Consider the following 25,295-nt stretch of genomic DNA (forward strand, 5'->3'; position numbering starts at 1 on the left):
ACATTCTCATGCAGCAGAAATCAAACACCCCTTTTTGCTGTATTGTGCACCAAATAACACATCACTAGGAGTTTGTATATACATTTCAAAACTTTATTCATAGGTTACAGTGTAGAAAGCCTTCCCCTCTTCGAAGCCAATGATTTGAATAGATACATAAGGAAAAGTTCTCAGAAAGAGCTTTCTCTGTTCCCTACTGACCACAGACACACCCTTAAGAGTATCCACTTATCAGCACAACACCAGATTTTAGAGCTAAGGTAATTCTATACAGGAAAGTCATGAGCAATGTTTGAATCATTTAATGTGTGTCTCTAGAATGTATTTATACAATAGTTCACTCGTTTTCATTCAGTTTTCTTTCTAATAACTTGATTCATGCCACTTTCAAAGTAACTCATTAGGAAATAATTTAGAAAGACTGCATGGCAGATTTGCATTATTATCTACCGTCCACTCTTAACATCCTTCATATGGGTCACCTGCTCTGGCTTATAAGGTGCTATGAGATACTTAAGTGAAATCAAAGTGGGGAAAAGGTGAGGTGTTTTCAGTCCCAAAATGTGTTCGTGAATATCACAGACACTGGGGAATACAAAGGGGAAAGTGGGACAAAAATTACACAATCCTAAATGGTGGACATTTCTGAAGCAAAATCCCACCACTCCACACACCCCTTCCCTAATCCTGGCCCCATACTAAATCCCAACATGGAATAAAACTTAATGAGTCAAAAGGGTGCGGACCCTTTAAAAAAATGCAGAGTGCGCAGAGTGTTAAGAAAACATGGACTAACATTACACTTCATAATACAATACATACAACTTTTCCAGCCCCATGCAACCATTTAAGTGTGTGTGGCATGGTCCAATAGAAAAAGCACACACTTCTTTTAAAGCATGTCTCTGTGATGATGAAGCCAAGCAGATTTTTCACTTATTTAAAATGATGTAATCACAAGAAGACTCTTACTGTAAATGTACAATCCAGCTAAATCTCTACATGAGAGAGAGAGAGAGGTCAAAGTCTGTGTCTGGATCCAGAACCTTCTCTCTCTTATAATTGCCATGCACTATATAGGTACAGCTATTTTCTGCCTTATTTCAATACATATTACACACAAAATAAAAACAAACATTAATTTCTTATCTCTGTAAATGTTTTTACATTTTTTAAAATAACTTTATTTTTCACCTTTTTTCCCCAAAGAAGAATGACACAATCCTGAAATGTAAATTTTAAAGAGATATTTAACTAAAAAATGAAAATTCTGTCATCATTTACTCACCATCATGTTGTTCCAAATCCATATGACATTTTTCTTTTTTGGAACACCATAGGAGATGTTAGGCAGAATGACAGCCTTACCATTCACTTCCACTGAATGGAAAAAAGATACAATGAACCCGAATGGTGACTAACACACTTCCTAACATCTCCTTTTGTGTCCTATGGCAGAAAGTCATACAGATTTGGAACAACATGAGGGTGAGTAAATAACAGAATTTTCATTTTTGTGTGAACTCCCTTTAACAATGAGTACATTATTCTGCAATTGGTTTTTGCAGTGGTTGGAGCCTCATTTAGCCGCCGAAGGATCTGAGTGCCCAGATAAAAGGAAATAAGAGGGAAGCAGAAAGAAGGAAAAATGTGCAAAAAGAAGAGGAAATATAAGTGCTTAAAGTCATATACTCATTTTGTTCCATTTCAAAGGAGATAATACACAGAATATTATGGACAGCCTCAGTCACCATTCACTTTCATTGCATCTTTTTTCCATAGGCTGGCATTCTGCTTAACATCTTTTGTGATACCAAAGTCATACAGGATTTGCAGAATATGAGGATGAGTAAATGATGACATTTTACATCGTTGGGTCATCTAACCCTTTAAAGAAGTTTCAAGTGAGCAACAATAGAGAAAAACAGAGCTAAAAGAGGAGATAAAAAACAGGATGGAGGTGAGACAACAAGGATTATGGGTAGGTTAAAAGGAAAGGATAGGCAAAGAGAACAGAGTAGAAGACACTTTGTTCACCGCACAGTGCTGTGATGGACAGGTGCAAGAGCACTGGAGCACACAGATGGACCATCAGACGGACAGATGGCTGGATGGGCAACAAGGACACATCACTTGTTCAGTTGGATGGAATGGTCATGTGATGGAAGCCACTCTCATCTCCATAGTGACAGAGTTGACCAATAGTGTGTATGAATAATCAGTCTGTGTTCTCTGTCCTGATGCAGTGGAATGATGGTGGTGGGGTGGGGGAGTGCAGGGTTCTAAAGTGGTTCTTTAGTTATGCATCTGCTCAAAGAACTTGTATGTGGGGTTCTCGTAGCCATTCTGCTGCATCTTAGTGAGATGCCGTTCCTCAGGGGTCACTGCTGCATCCACCTGACATATAAAAACATGTTGTCATTAAAAGTATTTATGCAGAAGACCTAGTCTAGGGTTCCCGCCCCTTTTGACTTTTCCATGCAGAGTTCCCACTCTTTATGACCAACGACTTTTCCATGACCTTTTCAGTTCATGAATCATGATTACTGAATAAGCAATCGGCGTATTTTTCAATTGTGTCTAAGACTTTCAACACACCAGGGCCACTGCTATCACACTGGCTAGGGAGAAGATTTTACTTTACACAAGCTCTCACAACAATATGTATCTGATTAAATATTGTACAGCTGGGCATATAACTAGACAAAGATTTTAAGGTATTATTCATTTCCAGGCCAGGTTTTCCATGACCATGTTTAAGAGATATAAATGCTCTGTCTCACCTCAATGACCCCATGGTGGATGGAAGTATACTGCTTCTTCCTTAGCATAACAAGTGTGATTACAATGACAGTGGCGATGACAACTCCACCCACCATCAGCCCAATGATAGCTCCTTTATTAGAGCCCATGTCTTCCGCGAGGAACATCTGATGGAACACAAACATGTCAGTTACTTATTTACATTGTAAAATATGTACAGTAAGGTTTATTTGGTACATATGAAAGCATCAGTCACTGTCAAAGAGATATTTTGTCTGTATGTAAGATACAACCAGCATAAAGTTTTTACCAGTCTCTTGTCACGGACATCATAACCAGCGTTATGCCTTTCCTCAATGTCCAGCCGAACCATTGGAATTTCTTAAAAATACACACATATGTTCATTAGATATATAATATTGAGCATGTCATATGCTTAGAGGTAACAAAAATTCATGAGTTGATAATCACAAGTACACACTTACCAGGTCTTGTGGGCAGATCCCTTTCTGGAATTGGACGGGCATCTACAGGTTCAACTGAACAAGACAAAAAAAAAAAAAAAAAGGCAGTTCAGTCGGCTCCAAATTCAGGGTAAGAAGTTTTATCTATTATTTACAACTATTTAGTACACAGCTCTCTGGAATGCTCAATTTTGATTAGTCAATCACAGAATTCCATAGTCTATAGCCGCTTTTCCACCATCGGGCTGTATGGTTCTTGTTGCGAAAATGTTTAGGAGTAACACTGTCCTCTTATTGAGTAAGACTGGCCTCTTTTGGAGATTCCGCCACCATTTGAAGATCTCTGGCTTGCAGCTATACTTGCATTTTTGGGGTTAGGTAGAAGGATATAGCTGCAGGCAGAGCTCCAAAAAGTGGTGGGAGCTCCAAACCACCAGCAAAGATATAGGGAGACCCTAACCTAACCCTTTCCCTAACCCTAACCACGTGTGGAAGTGATGTCCCCTTTTGGAGTTGGCACAACCCCCTTTTGGAGTAACCCCGCCCCTTCTGGAGTAACCCAACTCTCTTTTGGAGATTTCGCCCCTATATAAAGATCTCCGACCTCCAGCTATACCAACTTGGGTTAGGAGCTCCATATATCTTTGCTGGTGGTTTGGAGCTCCCACCCCTTTTTTTGAGCTCTGCCTGCGGCTATATCCTTCTCCTGCGCTTTGGAGGAAGATCGCATATTCCAGTTTTTAGGATTGATTTTTACCCTGATTTTTACTCCGCTAAGACACAGGAAAGATATGTCCCATTTCGCAAAAAGGAAACCAAATAGAAAAAGGCGAGAGGTTTACCATCATTTGCTGAGGGGTTGTGCATGCCACCAGACACAAACACATAGAAAGTTAAAAGTTCCCAGACTAGCTAAAAAAAAAAACCATTGTAACAAGTTCTTGACTCTCCGGAAATGAGGAAGGGGGAGCCAACAAATTTCCACCTTCTCTCGTCTTTTATTCTCAAAGCACTTTTCAGTGACAACAAAATGTCCATATAAACAAAAAACACACAGCCAACACGTGTCACTCCTCCCTCCTCTGTGACTCTCAGCTCTCCTTTATCTCCCTGTCGCCTCTCACTGCATCACAGAACAGATGTTAGTAAAATTGCCCCCCACCATTCAAGAGAGGAAGTCCGCGACAGCCATCTGCCCCCTCCCAGTATGTGGACCACCTCGAACTTAAACGGCTGAGAGCCAGATACCAGGGTGATCCGCGCATTGATATCTTTCATGTGATTGAGCCACTGGAGTGGGGCGTGGTCCGAACAGAGGGTGAAAGCCCATCCCAGGAGGTTATACCGAAGGGTAAGGACCGCCCACTTGATGGCCAGACATTCCTTCTCAATGGTGCTATACCTCGACTCTCTTACCGAGAGTTTCCAGCTGATGTACAGCACCGAACGCTCCTCCCCCTTGACCACCTGGGACAACAAGGCTTCCAACCCCCTGTCCGATGCGTTGGTCTGTAAAACAAAAGGGAGAGAGAAATCAGGAGAGTGTAGAAGTGGTCCACCACAAAGTGCAGCTTTCAATTGAGTAAAAGCCTGTTAGCACAGCTCCGCTCACTGGACCGGATCTAGCGCTCCCTTTTTAGTAAGATCAGTCAGCGAACAGTTATCGAATAAACCTCAGGTAATAGCCAGCCAGCCCCAGGAACTGTCTCACCTCCTTTTTGGTCTTGGGTCTTGGTTAAGTCGCAATTGCTGTGTTCTTATCAATTTGGGGATGCACCTGCTGATGTCCCAATTAGAAGCTGAGATACCGTACTTCCACCCATCCAAATGCACACTTCTTTGGGTTTGCCATGAGCCCTGCCCTCCGTAGCGATCTCAGGACAGCCCTCAGGTGCTGCATGAGTCGCTGTCAATCATTACTGTAAATGATGATGTCATCCAGATAGGCAGCAGCATATGCAGCATGCGGGTGTAGGATTCTGTCCATGAGCTGCTGAAACGTAGCTGGGGCCCCAAATAAACCGACCGGAATGGTCACAAATTGGTGTAAGCCAAACGGAGTGGAAATGCTGTTTTTTCACAGGACATGGGCGTCAAGGGGATCTGCCAATATCCCTTTGTCAAATCCAGTGTTGAATAAAAACGAGCCGCGCCTAACCGATCTAGCAGTTCATCGATACGCGTCAAATTTAGACACCGCATTGACTTTTCGAAAATTCACACAGAACCGAACCGACCCATTGGCCTTAGGTACTAGAACCACCAGGCTGGACCAGTCACTGTTGGATTCCTCTATTACTCCCATATCGAGCATGGCCTTAAGTTCCTCCCCTACCACTTGCTTCTTGTGTCCAGGTAATCTATAGGGGCAGGTGCTTGACTCTCCAGAAATGAGAAAGTGGGAGCCAATGAATTTCCACCTTCTCTAGTCTTTTATTCTGAAAGCAATTTTCAGTGACACAACAAAGTGTCCATATAAACCAAAAAAACAAAAAAACACACACAGCCAATGTGTGTCACTCCTCCCTCAACACAGAACAGCTATTAGTAAAATTGCCCACAGGTGTAACTCCTTACCACTCTCATCTCCCGGTCTCGCTCTCCATTCACAAGTCAGCGCTTGACCACGCCCCCAGCTCCACAATAATTTATTGACTAAATATAAGTAATATAATGATATATTATATGAGTTTAAATGAGCTAGCTAACGTAATCTACCTCCCTGTTGCAAAATGCTTGAAGAAAAATAATGTACTATACTAGTTCATCATCATAATAAAATCATGACAAACATACACTATTTTATTTTATTAAATTTTTTGAACCTCACCATAGCAAACTTTGCCAGCTACCTAGAAATTAGTGAGTTACCTTGGCATTGGCAAATTGGCAATCGTGAGTCGTGCCATGCCAAATCGTGCTCAAGTGGAAATGCTACAGGAACTGTCCCTCACCATGCTCAGAACTGCTCGGCCCTATGGTGGAAAAGCAACTAAATATTTTTGCTGTATAATTTTACCGTTGTCCCAGGGAAACTTAGTCCTACTTGGCTGTCCTTGGTCTTTTTCTTTTTGGTTGTCAGTGTTGGGCTGGTTGAAACGTTCGGGGTGGAAGCCAAGGCCGTCCTCCTCTGGAGGCAGGGTGTCCAGGGGAGTGGTGCTGTCAGGCAGGTCAGGCATAAGTGCGTCATTCCCATAGCTCACCCTCATCTTACTCTGGAGAGAGGACAGCTGTTGAGTGACTTCTGCCTGGTCACGTTGCATCAGAATTGCTGGAGAAAGAGAATGAGAGACCTCAGTATTGCATAAATCAGTATTTGATGCCAAGGACCCCAAAATTTGACGGTCCCCTTGCGAAGGACACCCTTCTTAAAAAATAAAGGCATTTTTACAGTATATTTTCATAAACAAAGACCCATTTATACTGTGTGAAAAAAATAGTAAGCAAGATATTATAAAGACAAAATGAAATCATTAACTTTAATATTGCAATTTTACTAAAGCCAATACAAATTATTAAAATTAAAAGTTTTTAAATTATTATTATTATTATAATTTTTTCTGAAATTTGCACCTCTTGGCAGCCCTCTGGAGGTCCCCGGACCCCAGTTTGAAAACCCCTGCCCTAAATCATGTGTTCTGAGTGGTTACTAGGGTGTTCCTAGACAGTTGCTTATGTTTTCTGAGTGGTTGCTAGGGTGATTCTAGAATGCTCTGGATGGTTTCCAGTATGGCTGGGTATTTAAACAGATTTCCCGATTTGATTCGATTCCGATTCACAAACTCTCGATTCGATTTGATTTAGATTCAATATAAATTCATATGGGTATATTTCAGTTATAATGTCACTTTTGCTTACATATGAAAGAAATTCTCTCCCAGCTAATGCTGTTAATTATACAGGGGACCTTCTAACTAGGGACATTATGAAAATATTATACTAATTATATTTTATAAGTTTTTCATCATTTTGACCACATTTTAGCTTTTTTTAAATGAAAAAAATCCATGTATTCAATATAGAAATGATATATATTTCATATATAATTTTTGTTAAAAGTTTATTGTTTAATTGCATCATTTACACTATTTAAAGTATTTCACATATGACTCTTCCAGTTGATAGGGAACGTGGATTCCCTCCGCACGGCTTTAGGTACACCTCACGCCAGCTACTGAACCTAAAAAGGAACTGTTATTTGGCAAAAGACACTTATGAACTTCACTGAAATACAGGAATACTGTGACCAAAGAGCTACATGCATTGCTGTTCAAGGAGCAGTTTTATCAACCAATATTTCAGTGTAAAGCTAAAAGACACGTTTTGTACTGGCATTAATTTTAACAACTTGTCAGCTCTTCCACTTTGGAGTTTTCCCCATTATCTTCTGTGTCCCCGAGTCTGGCTAATACAGCATTATTTATCGCATGCTCTGTGAATAACAAGGCTCTGCTTTTATCAGACATTTTCACAGAGAAAAAACTGGACTTTGTGTGTTTAACAGAAACATGGCATAAACAGAGTGATGGACACATTTTTAATCAACAAACTCCCACAGGCTATGGGTTGTTTGATCTTCCATGACTTTCTGGTAGAGGCAGGGGTATTACTGTGATACATAAACTACAATACAACATAAGTCCTGTGTCTGTACCACAGTTTACTTCATCTGAATGTCTCGTTCTGAGTGTATCTGCCCCTCACACTTCCATCATCGCTACCGTCTACAGACCCCGAAAGTTTAATGAAGCCTTTTGTCTGAGTTTGCCGATCTGTTGTCTATAATGTGCCTCATGTTTAAGAGATTCTATTGGGTGACTTTAACATCCACATTGACTCAAAAAACTTAGTGATGGCAAAGGACTTTCTATCTTTACTGGAGTGTTTTGATTTGATCCAGTTTGTTGACTGTTCTACACACAACAAAGGTCATACCTTAGACCTTGTTATTGCTAATGGTTCTTTTGTGTCTCAGTTTTCTTCTGTTGATTTAGGTCTTTCTGACCATCTAGACATCTTTTTTTAATATGGAATTACCACATACAAATGCTTCCTCTTCTCGCACTGTAAATTTTCGCAAGTGGAAATCCATTGATCTGCCAGACTTCACTAACTCTATTGTTTCTTTCTTAAGTAGTTTTTCCTCCATCAGATCCCCTTGATGACAAAATTTCTCTGTTAAATACTGTACTCCTATCTGGCTTGGATTATTTTGCTCCTCTGAAATCACGGACTATTTATTTTTTGCATCCTGCTCCCTGGTATAATGACAATCTGCGCTCAATGAAGGCAGTTTGTCATAAAATGGAGCGAAGGTGGCATCTTTCTGGATTGAACGTACATTACCAGGCTTGGAAAGACCGCTTGCGTGATAATAAAGCAGCAACTGAATATGCCAGATCTCATTATTTTACCCAGATAATTGTTAACAATCAAAACAATCCCAGACAACTTTTTCATACTACAAATAGATTGTTCAAATGTAACTGTTCCACCAACTTGCCTGTTTCAACTCAACTTTGTAACAAATTTCTTGATTTCTTTAGCACTAAGATAGCCAATGTTCGTTAACATATTCTCACTGCTCCTTCTGTCTCTTCTGTTTCTTCTCTGTCTGTCCTGTTTTCCTGGCACCCCTCTCTCAAATTTCTCTCTACTTGACCATGTTTCTCTAGGTAATGAGGTATCACGTATGAAAGCTACCACTTGCATAGTTGATCCTCTACCAACTAGTTTATTTAAATCATGTTTTGCCTCTTTGTGTCCTGCAGTCTTGAGTATAATAAATGACTCCTTGCACATTGGTGTTGTGCCAGCAGCATTCAAAATTGCTGCTGTAACTCCAGTACCTAAAAAGTCTAACATGGACTTGGACAACTTTAACAACTTTCGTCTCATCTCTAACCATCCTTTCCTTGCAAAAATCCTAGAACGAGTTAGCCCTTTTCCACCGACATGTTTCGGGTGTGGGTTCCTGGCCCGGTGCGAATTCTCAAACTGTTCTGTGCATTTCCACCGTTCCAGGGCCGAAAACCTTGTTCGACACCAGCCCCAGAAGCTTGCTGGTCTCTACGCAGGAACCGATTATGTCAGGGGATGGAGGGCAGGATAATGTTTCTCACCATGGCAAAGTTTTCCCAAACAACGACAGTAGCTACCGTCTGCAACAAGGAGTACTTCTTTGCTCTATAACAAACAATAAAAAACCCACAAAATTATCAGACATCAAAAGCGTTCAGGTAACACAACAAAACGAGTGCTCTACTTGCAATAAGGTATTTACAAAGATCCAAGATAAACTAGAGAAATCACAAAGGAAAAAAAATACTCTACGAGAATGAAGATACAGTACGAAATGATGTACGCCGCCTTCAATCGGACAAATGACCAAATCATAAACAAATTGAAAAACACTTAAGGGAGTACAGGGACCATAAGAAGGACATAAGCAAAAGCGAAAGTGGAGGAAGCAATGATGTTTTGGACTTGGACACCGACCAGCCTGCTAACTAACCAGTTCAGCCAGTAACGCTTTTGATAGACACTGAATCACCAGTGTCCTCTGCAGCTGATCTCAGTAAGTTATTATATTTGTGAACTTTGTTAGCATTCCTTACACTGTTGTCATCTTATTTTGTGCATTGTTTTGTTCTGTAAGGGGATTTTTGTCTAGCTACTCACTAAGTTTGGAAGATCTGTTAAGTAAAACGGTGGATATCTCAATCAATAATATAATATACTATGGAAAAAATCCAAATACATCCATCTGCTGTACCAATGTTAATAATGATTCCACTGTACCAGTTTACAGAACTTTGCAAGTTAAGCCATAGTTCATATAATATAATGTAATTACATTACCTGTCATCTTTAGCATATCTTGTTGAGCAGTGTAATAACGATGGATTGCATTAATCCGTATGTTTAAATCTGTCCTCAAAAACAACAGTAAAAGCTGCACACTGTGATGCGCCATATTGGTTTATGTTTGAGGTAGTCACGTGAAACTGTCACGTGGACAGTAACACGTTACGTCAACGTTTGGCTCTCAGGTCAGTGGAAAAGCATAGCCGGTTTAAGATAGGCTCCAGATTGCCCCGGCCGTGAACCAGTGGAGCATAGGCTCGGGACGAGAACCATCTCAATTTCGGTGGAAAAGGTCTAAGAATCACCTCACTGTTAACAATCTTTTTAAAACTCTTCAGTCCGGCTTCCGTAAATTCCACAGTACAGAAACTGCTTTAGTTAAGATCTCTAATTACTTGTTAATAGCTTCTGATCCTGGTTCTCTTTCTATTCTAATCCTTCTTGATCTCAGTGCCGCTTTTGACACTCTTTTACTCACCCGTCTCGAAACTGTCTTTGGTGTCTCATCGACTGCTTTAAACTGGTTTAGATCTTATCTCCTTTAGATCATAGGCAGTTTGTCTCCCTGGGTGACTGTAGGTCAGAGATTGGTTCAGCTCACTTTGGTGTCCCTCAGGGTTCAATTTTGGGCCCCTTACTTTTTAGTATTTACATTTTTCCTCTTGGTCAGCTCTTAAGATCACTTGGTCTTAATTATCATTTTTATGCAGACGACACACAGATTTATATTCATTCTAATCCTTGTGATAATGTGGCCATCATTTTTCTTTCACATTGTTTTCTGAGATAAAAATATGGATGACTCATAATTTTCTTTGTCTTGGTAACAAGACTGAAGTTATTCTCATTGGCTCTCCTCACCAGCTTCGTAAAGCTGGCTCTTTAACTCTAACCGTGGATGGATCTGCTTTGGAGTTTCAAACAAAACTAAAAAATCTAGGAGTTATATTTGTTGCGAGCTTGTCATTTGATCCACATGTGCAGAATACTGATAAAACATCCTTTTTCATCTCAGAAACATTGCAAGATTGCGCCCTATGTTATCTTTCTCTGTGGCCGAAAAGCTGAACAGTACTTTAGTTTTTTCTTGCATTGATTATTGCAATGTGCTCCTTACTGGGTCTCTAAATCTACACTAAATAAATTGCAATATGTGCAAAACTTGGCAGTTAGAATCCTGACTAGCTCCAGGACATGTGATCACATCACTCTTATCTTGGAGTCCTTGCACTGGCTCCCTGTCAGGTTTTGTGTTGATTTTAAAATTCTCATGCTTGCATACAAGGCTTTGTATGGTTTGGCTCCTCGGTATTTGGCTGAGCTTTTAACCCGTTACACTCCAAAACGTGATCACCTCTCCTCCAAGTTCTCATCTATGCACTATTGGTGATAGGGCATTTTCTTCTTATGCTCCAAAACTGTGGAACTCACCTCCTTCTGATTAGAGAAGCACAGTCTTTTATTGTATTTAAAGCTTATCTCAAAACATATTTCTTTAGGATAGCTTTTACTTGATGATTTTATCTTTTTATTATTTTCTTCTTATTATTATTCTTATTCTTATTATTTTGAATCATGTTTTATTAACTGTTTTTGATGCATGCTTATATACTCTGTTTTATGCTCTGTACTTATGTTTTCAATTATTTTTTCCTAAGTAAAGCACATTGAGAGGCATTTTTAAAGGCGCTATATAAAATAAAGTTCATTATTATTATATTTACATTGATTTGTTGAACATGTGCTAAAACCGGTACTGTCTCTTTAACAAAACCAGCATTTTTGTAAAGAGCATCTGTAAATGAGCGCATCTTAACAAGAGAGACTCGAATGACTTTATCTCATCTGTGCCATGCATAATTAGAATTAAATGTTTTTTGTTTTTTGTTTTTGATCAACAACTGACTGTCAACAGACATTATCCAATAAAAAATGGGTCACGTGAATCTCGTATTTGCTCTCAACACACAGTGAAAGGATCACGCTGCTGAATACTTCACCACTATACTACACAATTACTGGTGAGTGAAATCTAAACGTTTACCAGCCTGTTGCCAAATATTTACATTTTAGTCACATAGCGTGAAAATTGGTTGCAACTGCGATCGATTTCTGCTCTTTGTAGTAGAGGGTTGCGCATAGAGTAAAAGATCGATCTTGGGATTTAAGAATCGACATCAAATCATTAAAATAAAATGTTTACCCACCCCCAGTTTCCAGGGCATTGTTAACCATTTGCTACAGTGCTCTAGGTAGTTGGAAGGGCATTGGTTTGCAGTTGCTAGGGTGTTCTGTGTGGTTGCCTGGGTGTTGCTAGGGTGTTATGAGTGGTTGCTAGATTATTGCTAGGTGGCTGCATGATAGATATGGGTATATTTGATAATCTGTGATGGGAAATGCATTAGCATCCGATTATCCGGAATAAAGCGTACTAAATCTGAATAGCCTGAAGGACTGTGCGAGTTTGGAAGCTTGTAGCTTGAAAACGTATTGTTACAGTCAGAAAGAGGTTAGGGATTTAAAAAAAACCTAACCTTTATCAAACTTTATCAAGCCAACACAACAAACATTTTTGGACTTACCCACTTGGTCCTGGATTTCAGCAGCCACTTGTGGAACCTTGTAGAGGTCACCCAAGAACTGGTTAATACGTTCTTTAATCACACGCAGGTTGGTCATCAGCTATGAGCACAGAGAGTCAGACTGAAGTCATCTACACATTTTGGGTTGGCTCTTTGAAGAGCTTATAATATACACATTAAACACAAGTTTTATAAACTTACGAAGGGTCGAAGCTGAGATGCCTTCTTGGGATCCACCTCGCGAACATGCTCAAAGTGTTTGAGAAGGTGCTGCCTGTCTTTCTGCTCTGCACGAATGTACTTCTTCAACAAATTAAGGACCTGACGAGGCTGTGTGAGACAGAGTGGAGTAATCAGTATATAAAAGTTTTATGAGGCATACATTCTTGAGTTCACAGGCAGCTAGACAGAGTACATTCTTGTAAAATATCCAGCATCTAAAACATAACATATGCTGGTGGTTAGCTTTGCTGATCTTTTCATCAGGGTGGTCCTTTGTGCTTGTGTGTGCACGAGTGTGTGTACCCGTGGCTGATCAGAATGCAGGGCGCTCAAGTAGCTTTCCAGAGCTTGGCGGCGACGGTTGATAAGCAGGGCTTCCACTTGTGCCATGTGAGTCTCCACCAGTTGCTGTCTCTCACTGGCAGCCTCCTTCTCCAATGCTTCCACCCTCTCCTGGAAGCGCTACAAAAACACATGTGCATGCATAAACACAAAGCCAGCAGCCTTTCATTAATCCTGAAGAATAAAGTAAAGTGACCCTTTCTACCATCATGATAGATGGGAACTGAATGTTTTAACACTAAATCTGAATGCATTTGAACTTCAACCCCACTAAGTGCTTTTATATAACCATATCAGAAACTGCTAGATTATATTAACTATAATGCAGTAATGCAGTACTACTCTTGTGTACATTACCATGTTAACATCACTGCTTATGAATTAGCGCACCCAACATTAGGTTAGGTTATCCTTTATTGTCCTTTAGTGAAAGATTTCTTGGATTCAGCAGCTGCAGTAATACACAATTAGCATCTTTCCTGACAATTCCTCAATACTTTAAAATGCTCTATAGCCTGCTATTTAGGATGTTAATTGAGTACAAAGTATTTTTTTATAACACATTGGGACTCTATAGAATAGAAGCCTTTATTTTGGTCACACATTTTACATACATTTTTGAAAGGTATTTGTTTTCACAAATGGTCAGAGTGTAGGGTCAGCCATGATACAGTGCCCCTGGAGCAGATAGGGTCAAGGGCCTTGTTCAAGGGCCCAACAGTGGCATCTTGACCTTCTGGTCAGTAACCCAGAGCCTTAACCACTGAGCCACCACTGCCCCTTTTTATAGTGTCTCCCTGATTCCAAATATATGCATGGCTCAGGTTAGCCACTATTTTCTTCACTCGCTCAAAAACCACCTGCTCGTAGATGGATTGAAGGGGTCTGTATTCCTTCACTCTTTTCATTTTCATTGCAGTTTAAAGCTGAGATTTTAACTGAACTGAGAGATTCCCGTACCAGGCTTGTATCCCATAGTTTAAAAGTCTGTCCAGGACAGTTTGGTAAAACAAAATCATTAGTCTTTGGTTGACACCCCCCCAAAAAAAAAAAAATAATAAATAAATAAATAAATAAATAAATAAATAAATAAATAAATATCCCTTTGATATTTATGACAAGTGCTGAGAGGTTACCTGAATGATGGTCTTCTTATCAGCACGAGGAAGATTCTTTGCCTGTCTCTCTGCCTCCTCCCATTCTCTCATCACCTACAGAGAAACAAGGAAAGAAATGGAAACAGAGAGAAACAAAGTCACTAACTGAAGTTTTTTTTGGACATGGTGCCATGGTAATACCATGGTCATGTCACACATTTGGTCATGAGATGTGTTGAGAACCAATAAGGTTTGATGTTATCGATTTAGTCAAAATATTTTAATTTAAAGGTACGCTCAGTAATTTTTTCCTCATTAAAAAAGTTTTACTCCTAAAGACATGAATTGTAATTTTGCAATATATGTAGGAAATCATGAGCACTCATATTAAAATGAAGACTCATAAAAGCTGTTTTATTCTACATAGAGAGGGTTCGCACATGGGGGCTGCCATGTTAGAATCACATGACCTTCAGAATACTACTCGCTTAATCTCAGTAACCGTCCCGTTATTTGACACATTCACTCATAGATTACAGTAATCATGGCTGACTGTGAATACTAAATTTCTACAATGGCATCTGAAACTGAAATCTATTGATTTTAAATGATGCCGCATCCAAGCCGCTAGGTGTCAGTGTAAGTCCAAGATGACACAAAGACAAAAGTTACTGAGTGCATCTTTAAGTGCTTTATAAATTATTTTGATTTGAGAGTGAATAACAACTTAAATTTGACCAAAGTCAAAACAGTCCAGAGTCACTATTTACTTACATTATGGTGAATAAACCCTGTAAAGACATTTCAAAAATGTACCTTGTGTGTTCCATGGAAAAAAGACAGAAATTCATATGGTTTTGGAGCAATATCAGGGTGAGTAAATAATGAAAGAATTTCAATTTTTTAGTGAACTATTTGTTTAATTTTTACTGTGCAAAAGACTTAGGCACATAAGATGTTTCACAAAACAATTTGCCTCAATATGGTTATTTATATCTTCAGTTTTATTGTATCAATTGGAAATATACATTTTAGACTCCCAAACATTTCTTTTGCAAATAGAATAGAAGAACAGGGAGCCCTGCAACAGATGGCATGACCCCCACAGAGCCGCCCAATGAACATCGAGTCAGTCTGAGATTACATGAAGAGACAGACGCAGTGAGACAGCCTAAATAGATAGAAGAACTGTGGCGAATTCTCCAAGAAGCTTGGAGCATCCTAACTGCCAACAACCAAGGAAAACTGTGTCCAGGTGTACCTAGGAGAATTGGTGCTGTTTTGAAGGCAAAGGTGGTCACACCAAATACTGATTTAGCCTTTTTTATGTTTTCACAAGTGTCTAAAACGTTTGCACAGTACTGTATATATGTAGGTACATTTTTATGTTTATTACTATGTTGTTATATTGGTACATAATTTTTTTTTTAAAATTAAAGATAATTCTCCTTTCTGTTCATTTAATAAAAAACAGCGTGGAAAAACGTGCCTAAATGATTTCCAACAAGATTTTTACGTTTTTTTTTTACTTCTTGCATTAAACATTTTGAATCTAATTGTCTACAATGGCCATTTGGTCAAAATGACAGATCCTCTTATAATAATAATAATAATAATAATAATAATAATAATAAAAACATTTTAAGCCATTCATAGCAAATGTGTAAATATTAAAATACATATACAGTTTTGTGAAAAGGTAAATATAAAGAGAAATATATAGAGAAATATATTTTTTGCTATATCGCCTAGCCCTAGTACCACCTCAGTTAGTTTTTCTGAGGCATGTCTTTGTTGTTTCTGTAACTCTAATATAACTGTACTGTACCAATCCACTCAGGTTCTCACCTCTGACATTTTCTCTCTGTGTTTAGCCTCCAGGCTCTCCTTGGCTTTCTGGAAGCGGGTGTGCTCATTCATATCTCCTGGAGCTTCCAAGTATCCATCCACAGCATCAGCGGGGCTCGGGGCCATGGTGGGCACTAGGGGGAGTGAGGAGTCTTAGTAATTGATAGTCAAAAGCAGATAAATGTGTGCTAGACAATCTTCCTTGTGGTAAAGACAGAGAAGGCTCCTTCTAGAAAAGAAACGTTAGTTCAGGTGCAGGTTAAACCTGGTTAGCAAAGACAGAAAAATTTGTGTGAAATTGCTTTTGTCAAAGGTTGCTGCACTGTGTGTTTTAGATGCATAAAGAGAGTTTAAAGAATTTTCATGCCTAGAAACAGCCTAGGAACATAGGTAGTCTGGTTCTGATGTGTATTATAATGGCCCCAAAAAGTATTTGGACACTTAAAGGAACAGTTCACCTAAAAATTAAAATCTTCTCTCATCATTTACTCACCCTTATGCCATTCCAGACATATGTATGAATTTCTTTCTTCTGCAAAATACAAAGAAATAGTTTTAGAAGAATATCTCAGCACTGTAGGTCCATAATGTGCAAGGGAATGGTTACCAGAACTTTGAAGCTCAAAAAAGCTCATAAAGGCAGCATAAAGTAATCCATACGACTCCAGTGGTTTAGTCCATGTCTTCAGAAGCAATATAAGTACAGGTGCATCTCAATAAATTAGAATGTCATGGAAAAGTTCATTTATTTCAGTAATTCAACTCAAATTGTGAAACTCGTGTATTAAATAAATTCAATGCACACAGACTGAAGTAGTTTAAGTCTTTGGTTCTTTTAATTGTGATGATTTTGGCTCACATTTAACAAAAACCCACCAATTCACTATCTCAACAAATTAGAATACATCATAAGACCAATAAAAAAAACATTTTTAGTGAATTGTTGGCCTTCTGGAAAGTATGTTCATTTACTGTATATGTACTCAATACTTGGTAGGGGCTCCTTTTGCTTTAATTACTGCCTCAATTCGGCGTGGCATGGAGGTGATCAGTTTGTGGCACTGCTGAGGTGGTATGGAAGCCCAGGTTTCTTTGACAGTGGCCTTCAGCTCATCTGCATTTTTTGGCCTCTTGTTTCTCATTTTCCTCTTGACAATACCCCATAGATTCTCTATGGGGTTCAGGTCTGGTGAATTTGCTGGCCAGTCAAGCACACCAACACCATGGTCATTTAACCAACTTTTGGTGCTTTTGGCAGTGTGGGCAGGTGCCAAATCCTGCTGGAAAATGAAATCGGCATCTTTAAAAAGCTGGTCAGCAGAAGGAAGCATGAAGTGCTCCAAAATTTCTTGGTAAACGGGTGCAGTGACTTTGGTTTTCAAAAAACTCAATGGACCAACACCAGCAGATGACATTGCACCCCAAATCATCACAGACTGTGGAAACTTAACACTGGACTTCAAGCAACTTGGGCTATGAGCTTCTCCACCCTTCCTCCAGACTCTAGGACCTTGGTTTCCAAATGAAATACAAAACTTGCTCTCATCTGAAAAGAGGACTTTGGACCACTGGGCAACAGTCCAGTTCTTCTTCTCCTTAGCCCAGGTAAGACGCCTCTGATGTTGTCTGTGGTTCAGGAGTGGCTTAACAAGAGGAATACGACAACTGTAGCCAGATTCCTTGACACTTCTGTGTGTGGTGGCTCTTGATGCCTTGACCCCAGCCTCAGTCCATTTCTTGTGAAGTTCACCCAAATTCTTGAATCGATTTTGCTTGACAATCCTCATAAGGCTGCGGTTCTCTCGGTTGGTTGTGCATCTTTTTCTTCCACACTTTTTCCTTCCACTCAACTTTCTGTTAACATGCTTGGATACAGCACTCTGTGAACAGCCAGCTTCTTTGGCAATGAATGTTTGTGGCTTACCCTCCTTTTGAAGTGTGTCAATGATTGTCGTCTGGACAACTGTCAGATCAGCAGTCTTCCCCATGATTGTGTAGCCTAGTGAACCAAACTGAGCATTTTGACCATTTTGAAGGCTCAGGAAACCTTTGCAGGTGTTTTGAGTTGGTTAGCTGATTGGCATGTCACCATATTCTAATTTTTTGAGATAGTGAATTGGTGGGTTTTTGTTAAATGTGAGCCAAAATCATCACAATTAAAAGAACCAAAGACTTAAACTACTTCAGTCTGTGTGCATTGAATTTATTTAATACACGAGTTTCACAATTTGAGTTGAATTACTGAAATAAATGAACTTTTCCACGACATTCTAATTTATTGAGATGCACCTGTATGTGAGAAACAGATCAATATTTAAACCCTTTTTCACTATCAATTTCTACTTTCACTTCCACATTCTTCTTCTTTTGTTTCTGGTGCTGCTCAATTTTTGTGCATATCGCCACCTACTAGGCAGGGAGGAGAATTGAAAGTAAAAAATTGCTTAAACATTTATCTATTTCTCACCCACACCTATCATATCAATTCTGAAGATATGGATTTAACCACTGAAGTCATATGGATTACTTTTAGGCTGCCTTTATGTGCTTATTTGACCTTCAAATATCTGACCAGTAAACACACTACAGAGCTGAGATATACTTCTAAAAATATTTGTTATAGAAGAAAGAAAGTCATACATATCTGGGATGGCATGAGGGTGAGTAAATGATGAGAGAAATTTAACTTTTGGGTGAACTATCCCTTTAAGGCACTTAAAGATGTATGAATTTTACTGCATTAGATAACAAAAATGTTCACATTTTTCACATTTACTTTAACAATAGACATGATACCCAAAGTCAGAAAACCAAAAGTTCCCTAATACTTTTTGTCCTAATTTTGAATAGTACTTCTATTCTTGTATCATTAAATTTTAAACCTGTCAAACATCTTTTTGTGAAATGTCTTGCTTGAAAAGTGTGCTTATGCTATTTTTCTTTAAAATAATGCCACTTGCGATGACATTCAAGCATTTTGGAGTGTCCAAATACTTTCTGAGGCCACTGTATGCGTGTGGGGGTGTGAAAGCTGCATTTCTAAGTGTGTATTGCTGTGTAACTCCTGTAAGGCTGGTGTGACAGTTTCTGACAGCGAGCATGCGGGAACAGCCAGCCAGGCTGCGGGAAATATGCCCTGTCAGAATGACGGCTGCTCTGCTGTCACTTTCCCACAGAGCCAGCATTGTGCTTAACAGAGCAGAAACCTCCCACTTAACGACTGCCACAGACCAGTTTGACCAGAGACCAACTACAGCTTGGGTCACTAACCCACACGGAAATAAAGAGAAACAGAGAGAGAGAGAGAGAGAGAGAGAGAGAGAGAGAGAGAGAGAGAGAGAGAGAGAGAGAGAGAGAGAGAGAGAGAGAGAGAGAGAGAGTATGGGGGAGGTACATACAAACCTGCAGTGTTCAGCAGGTGAAGAATAGCACTCCAGCACATGCAGGTGCTCTCACAAAGGTCAAAACAGACAAATACACACAAACAAACACTGAGGAGTGAATTGTTTGGGGAATCCAAAAAATTAAAAACAACAACACACCAAAAAAATTTGTCTGGAATCGACTCTATCAAATACAAAACTAGGAATCCGAATTATTCCAAAATGTTAGATACATGGCGTAGTCCAGTGTACTTTCGCCATTTAAAGAGCCGATTTCGGTACTTGTATCACAGTGGTGGAGTGATGCTGTACAGTCTCGGTCAAGTATGCAAGATCACGGAAGTCTACTGCATCCTCCACAAACAAGAAGAACCAACCCCCAAGATCGGGAATTGTGCCACGCAAATGGTGATCACAACTTTGTGCATGTTTGCGCCATTACCTAGTTTTCATAATTCCTTTTGCATTTTGTGCATGCTACAAAAGACAGAGGTGACACGCAACATGTATTTAACACTTCCTCAGCATCATCCTTCCTTAAAAAGTTCTATTACAGATCAAGACAGTAGCTCGACTACGCAAAAACCCACTGTAGCTTGATTATAACGCCACATGTAAACATATACTAACTGCAGACAGTGTGTGAAAATAAATGACACTATCAGTGAGCATTTCTTAGGGAATTTCCATTGACAGTCTAAAACCACAGTATCAAATGTATAGTATTGAGAGGTAAGGAAAGGCTTAAAAGTTTTCAGAAAATGTTCCACAAGGTAAACTAGATCTCTGTCTATGCAGTCACCTCACAGGGACCTGTAATCCATGCGAGCTAAAGCATCCAGCCATCTGCTGAGGCAAGCTTGTGAGTTTGGCACAAATGAAGCAAAGACAGCAAGAAAGAGAGGATGTGCTGCTTAGTGGAGAGATGAACTTCTTCTCGGGAGATGTCAGGACTTACACACACTGCTGCTGCAGACAGCCATGCAGTACTCCTCTGATTCAAAGTTATTGCGGTTGCCCCCGCAGCCCCCAAAGATGAAGGGGGCGCATCGGCCCGTCTCCGCCAGAAAATACCAGCGAGGCAGCTTGGCACGGCAAGGCCCTGTCTGAGCAGGGGCCCAGCACACCGCTGACGAGGGATAGACACTTATTGGATTTGTTAACATTGTCAAACAAAACATGTAATTGGTCTCATTTAAGCAAACTCAGTGTTGTCAGGCAAGCAAATATTACATTTTTAGGATTGACAAACCGTTCAAACACATCTTGAAATGCAACGTGATCTCATTAGTATTTGTATGTATTCATATGTAAAGTATGGTCTTGTACACAGACAACTGTTTACATCTGGATACACACGGAAATGTACAAAACTTCTAAAATGTAAACTGTTTTATGCACATACAACTTGAGACAACAAATGTTTACAAATCCTATGAGGCTCACAGAATTAGTGGTCGACCGATATGGGTTTTTTAATGGCCAATGCCGATATCCAGACAGCAGGGTGGCCAACAGGCCGATACAATGCCGATATATCACACAATTTATTATATTAAATAACAAACATAAAATTGCTAATAAAATAATAATATACTCTCATTTAGCACTCTATTTACTCAATTTCACACAATATAATATTGTATTTTAAATGGCAGATAGCAGTTTCTTCAGATTTCTGTTTAGTCATCAAATTTTTTTTTTCTCCCAATTTGGAATGTCCAATTCCCACTACTTAGTAGGTCCTCGTGGTGGCGCGGTTACTCATCTCAATCCGGGTGACGGAGGACAAGTCTCAGTTGCCTCCGCTTCTGAGACAGTCAATCCACACCTCTTATCACGTGGCTCATTGTGCATAACACCGCAGAGACTCCCAGCATATGGAGACTCATGCTATTCTCCACAATTCACGCGCAACTTACCACGTGCCCCACTAATTGCGACCACGAGGAGGTTACCCCATGCGACTCTACCCTCCCTAGCAACCGGGCCAATTTGGTTGCTTAGGAGACCTGGCTGGAGTCACTCAGCACACCCTGGATTCGAACTCACGACTCCAGGGGTGGTAGTCAGTGTCAGTACTTGCTGAGCTACCCAGGCCCCCCTTAGTCATCACATTTTAGTAATTTATTTGCACATGAAGAAAATGTAAATATATTAGGAAGAAGGCAATAACAGTACACACAGTAGTCCAGCAACCATGAATGGCATGTCCATGTTAGCAATCGCATTTACTCAAAAAAATATTGAATCAAACCTATTGTACATCCAGTACATAGTGAATAAGACATTTACTTATTGCACACTTGAAGCGCTTTTACCTTGGGCTGCATCCGAAAACATAAGCAACTGACTTGCTACCTTGCTGCCTAATCAGTTAATGGCTTAACTGACATCAGTTTTGAATGAATAGAACTCATAAGGAAGCTGGTCTCTGAACAGTTTGAAAAGCACCTTATTTTCATCGGACCTCCGTATACAGCCTCCGGAGGCAGCATTTTCCTAGTTTCAGACGCAGCCTTGAAGCCTTGAACTCATGCGCTCGTGTGGATCCAGCGTGAGCCTCAATCTCCTGACAATTTAAACGGCCTGGATCGCCTGCTTGGATTGTCTTCATGATTTGTGAATCAGAGGAACTTTTGATCCTGATCCTGAAGTTTTTGATTCTGGCTGATAGAATACGCGCTTCAGAGGAAGATAATAGATGAGCACTTGACGGGAAGAAAACGCTGGATTTTCATGAAGTTCGTGAATGACATCTGTTTAAACAAGATATCTGCATATTTGCAAATGGTATATAATACAAGTTTTATTGATATTTGCCTTTTATCATTAGAAAAGTTACAGGGAACTGTTGAGGAGGGACTGTTAGAATACGTGCTTTAGAGGTAAATAAATGAGTGCTCTACAGGATGCTGGATCTGCTGAAGTTGTGTGAGGTTGGTTTATTACATCTGTTTAAACAAGATATGTGCATATTTGCAGATGGTATATGATATTAATTTTATTGAAATTTGCATTTTTCTCATTAGACAAGACAGTTAAAAGTTACAGGGAACTGTTGAGAGAGAGACGGAGAATGAAACAGGTGAGCACTTTAACATTATGAGCTCAAACGTGTCTGCCGCGGCTCTGATATGCAGACTGTTTAAATGACACTGTGTTGCACACTGGTTTATTATTGTAGTAACACGATGGCACGTAACAACAAAACGAACCATGACTGGTTGTTAACATGTCTCTGTCGCTTCACATGGAAGCAGGCAATTTTTGGCACCCTCAAGAAAAAAAAATCTTCCAAACGGGAAAATTTATCAGGCAATGCCGATAATTACAAAATTCAGAATAAGGCACGATTGGAGTCACGTGACGCCATGCGAGGTTCGGACGTGTGAACAGCGAGCTCTGCGCACTTGGCTAATCTTAACACTATTAATGTCATATACCGGTGATATTCTATACACTCTGTTCCATAACTGTTCTAAGAGGGACCAATGTCAAAGAATTCAAAATCTTCGGGCTCTGGAGACATTAAAAGACACTTAGGTGCTCAAGCTGATGCCCCCGAGGCCCTGAGCCAGGGAGCCGTTTTGGTTGGAGAAATGAGGGGAATTTGTAGAGAAATGTTGAACATGTCAGCAATGCTGATGAAGATCGTTGCTGATTTGGAGGATCTTGCTGTAATACGTAGATTGATCACTGCCATGGAGACGAAATTCACTGAGGTTACAAGAGTGGGGGATGTCGAGAAATGGATTGATTATCTGGAGTCAATGGAGAGGGAATTATCAGCTAATTCGCTAGCAACCAAGGTGGATTTGGAGCGTGTCTAGGAGAAGTTGGAGGATATGGAGAACCGTAGCCGGTGGAATAACGTCTGTATTGTTGGAATTCCTGAGGCCGAAGAGGGTCACGATATAGTGAAATTCCTGGATGGGCTCTTTCCGAGTCTGCTCGACATAACAGGCCATAAGCTTGAAATCGAGCGAGCTCACAGGGTTCCGGCTTGGCGATCCACTGAGGGAGACAGATCAATTCTGGCCAAACTCTTACAGCAACAGAAGGTCGCTTTTGCACTGATGTTCCCGGGCCAAATTGAGAATAGATGCTAAGGATGGCCGTAAAACATTCACATGTCCCCAGCAAGCGATGTCCTTCATAAAGACAATGGAGTATGTTATTTTTTGGTACTCAGTGGACCGACTCACTGAACATTTTTATGCTGTTCTGCCAACTGGCTGAAGTTTGTTTTGAGGAGTAACACTCCTTCAGGACAGTGTTGTGGATGAATCTGCACGTTCTTTGTGCTTATGCCTCCTATTGGCTGGAGTTTGTTTTGTGGAGTATTTCTTGTAAGACATTGAAGTGATTAGGTCATTTGTTGCACTCATGTCGCAGCCGAATGGGCTGGCTCACTGAATATTCGTTTGACTGTCCGAGGAAAATGAGCGCCTTTTTTTCTTCTTTTTGTGCTGGTTCCACCTAGTGGCTGTAGTTTGTTTTGTGGAGGAACACACCTTCGGGACAGTTATGTGGATGAACCTATACTTTCTTTGTGTTTATTCCGCCTACTGGAGTTTGTTTTATAGATTATCTTTTGTTGTGTAATTCTGTCTCACAAAATTTGTATAGAAACACCGGACTTGAGCAATCCGACGGCAAAGTTGTCGCGGGGGCTCTCGTAGGCGTACATGGACTGTTTGAGTTTAGAGGGATGTGCACGTTTTTCTTTTATCTGTTTGTTTGGTTAGGGGGGAAGTTTGGGGTTTGACTGCTGCACTAATGTTGGAATGTGGTCTTTATAATTTTGTTTTTGACACACAATCTATTTTTTTCTAATATGTCAAAATGTCTATTGTTAATATGAGTGGATTATCTCTCTCTCCACATGGAATGTGAATGGGTTGGGGCACCCCATAAAAAGAAGGAAGGTTATTTCTCTTCTTAAGTGTAAGAAATATGATATAGTGTTTCTTCAGGAAGTGCATTTTTCCCTGCAGGAAGCTGAACAATTTGGGAAGATATGGGGTGGACATGTTTTCTTTAGTGCTGGCTCAAGTAAGAGCAGGGGAGTCATTACATTGATAAGTAAGCATCTACAATTCAAATGTCTCAAACAGATTAAAGATAAATTAGGAAGAGTCATTATTGTTTTAGCAGAAATTCAGGGGCAAAGTCTTATTTTGGCTAATATTTACATACCTAAGGTTGATGATCAGGGTTTTTTTATAGATTTTGAAGGGATGTTGCAAGCCGCTGGTACACCTCATAATATAATATTGGGAGGAGACTTTAATCTTTTGATGGGCTCAGTCCTTGATCATAGTGAAGCAAAAGTGTGTAAGCCCCATAGAGCAATATTGACGCTTCACAGGATGTGTAATAATCTTGGTCTTACAGATATTTGGAGACTTTTTAACTGATCTGGTAGGGACTATACATTTTTTTCATCAGTCTATAAGATTTATTCTAGAATAGATTTTTTTATATATCTAAGTCCCTCATTTCATCTGTTGTTGATTGTTCAATTTGAAACATTTTAGTCTCAGATCACGCCCTGATGAGTTTAGAGGTGTTGCCACAAATGGAAAAAAGGAAATCATATAGTTGGTGCTTTAATGTATCCCTTTTGCAAAATCCTGAATTCCAACAAATGTTAAAGGCTGAAATCAATGTTTATATGGAGACCAACTGGTCCTCATTATCCTCTGTGGGCATGACTTGGGA

At 39.8% G+C, this 25,295-nt stretch overlaps 1 protein-coding gene across 4 annotated transcripts in view; it reads right to left on the bottom strand.

The window, feature by feature from the left end:
* Positions 1-71: 71 nt before the first annotated feature.
* LOC127447500 (amyloid-beta A4 protein-like) overlaps positions 72-25,295 on the bottom strand; it is a 47,095-nt gene continuing 21,871 nt past the window's right edge. Inside the window, exons 7-17 of one of the 4 annotated variants that reach the window (XM_051709411.1) lie at positions 20,527-20,697; positions 16,186-16,319; positions 14,377-14,451; positions 13,202-13,360; positions 12,878-13,006; positions 12,677-12,776; positions 6,274-6,498; positions 3,249-3,302; positions 3,074-3,144; positions 2,784-2,930; positions 72-2,397 (exon numbers count right to left, since the gene is read on the bottom strand). In XM_051709411.1, coding sequence (XP_051565371.1) covers positions 2,296-2,397; positions 2,784-2,930; positions 3,074-3,144; positions 3,249-3,302; positions 6,274-6,498; positions 12,677-12,776; positions 12,878-13,006; positions 13,202-13,360; positions 14,377-14,451; positions 16,186-16,319; positions 20,527-20,697 — 1,367 coding nt within the window. In that variant the 3' untranslated portion in view covers positions 72-2,295. Of the gene's footprint in view, positions 2,398-2,783; positions 2,931-3,073; positions 3,145-3,248; positions 3,303-6,246; positions 6,499-12,676; positions 12,777-12,877; positions 13,007-13,201; positions 13,361-14,376; positions 14,452-16,185; positions 16,320-20,526; positions 20,698-25,295 lie in introns of all 4 variants that reach the window. The other 3 variants (XM_051709410.1, XM_051709413.1, XM_051709412.1) reach the window with 3 other exon arrangements.

Source organism: Myxocyprinus asiaticus, chromosome 10 (assembly GCF_019703515.2).
Source record: "Myxocyprinus asiaticus isolate MX2 ecotype Aquarium Trade chromosome 10, UBuf_Myxa_2, whole genome shotgun sequence".
NCBI lineage: Eukaryota > Metazoa > Chordata > Actinopteri > Cypriniformes > Catostomidae > Myxocyprinus > Myxocyprinus asiaticus.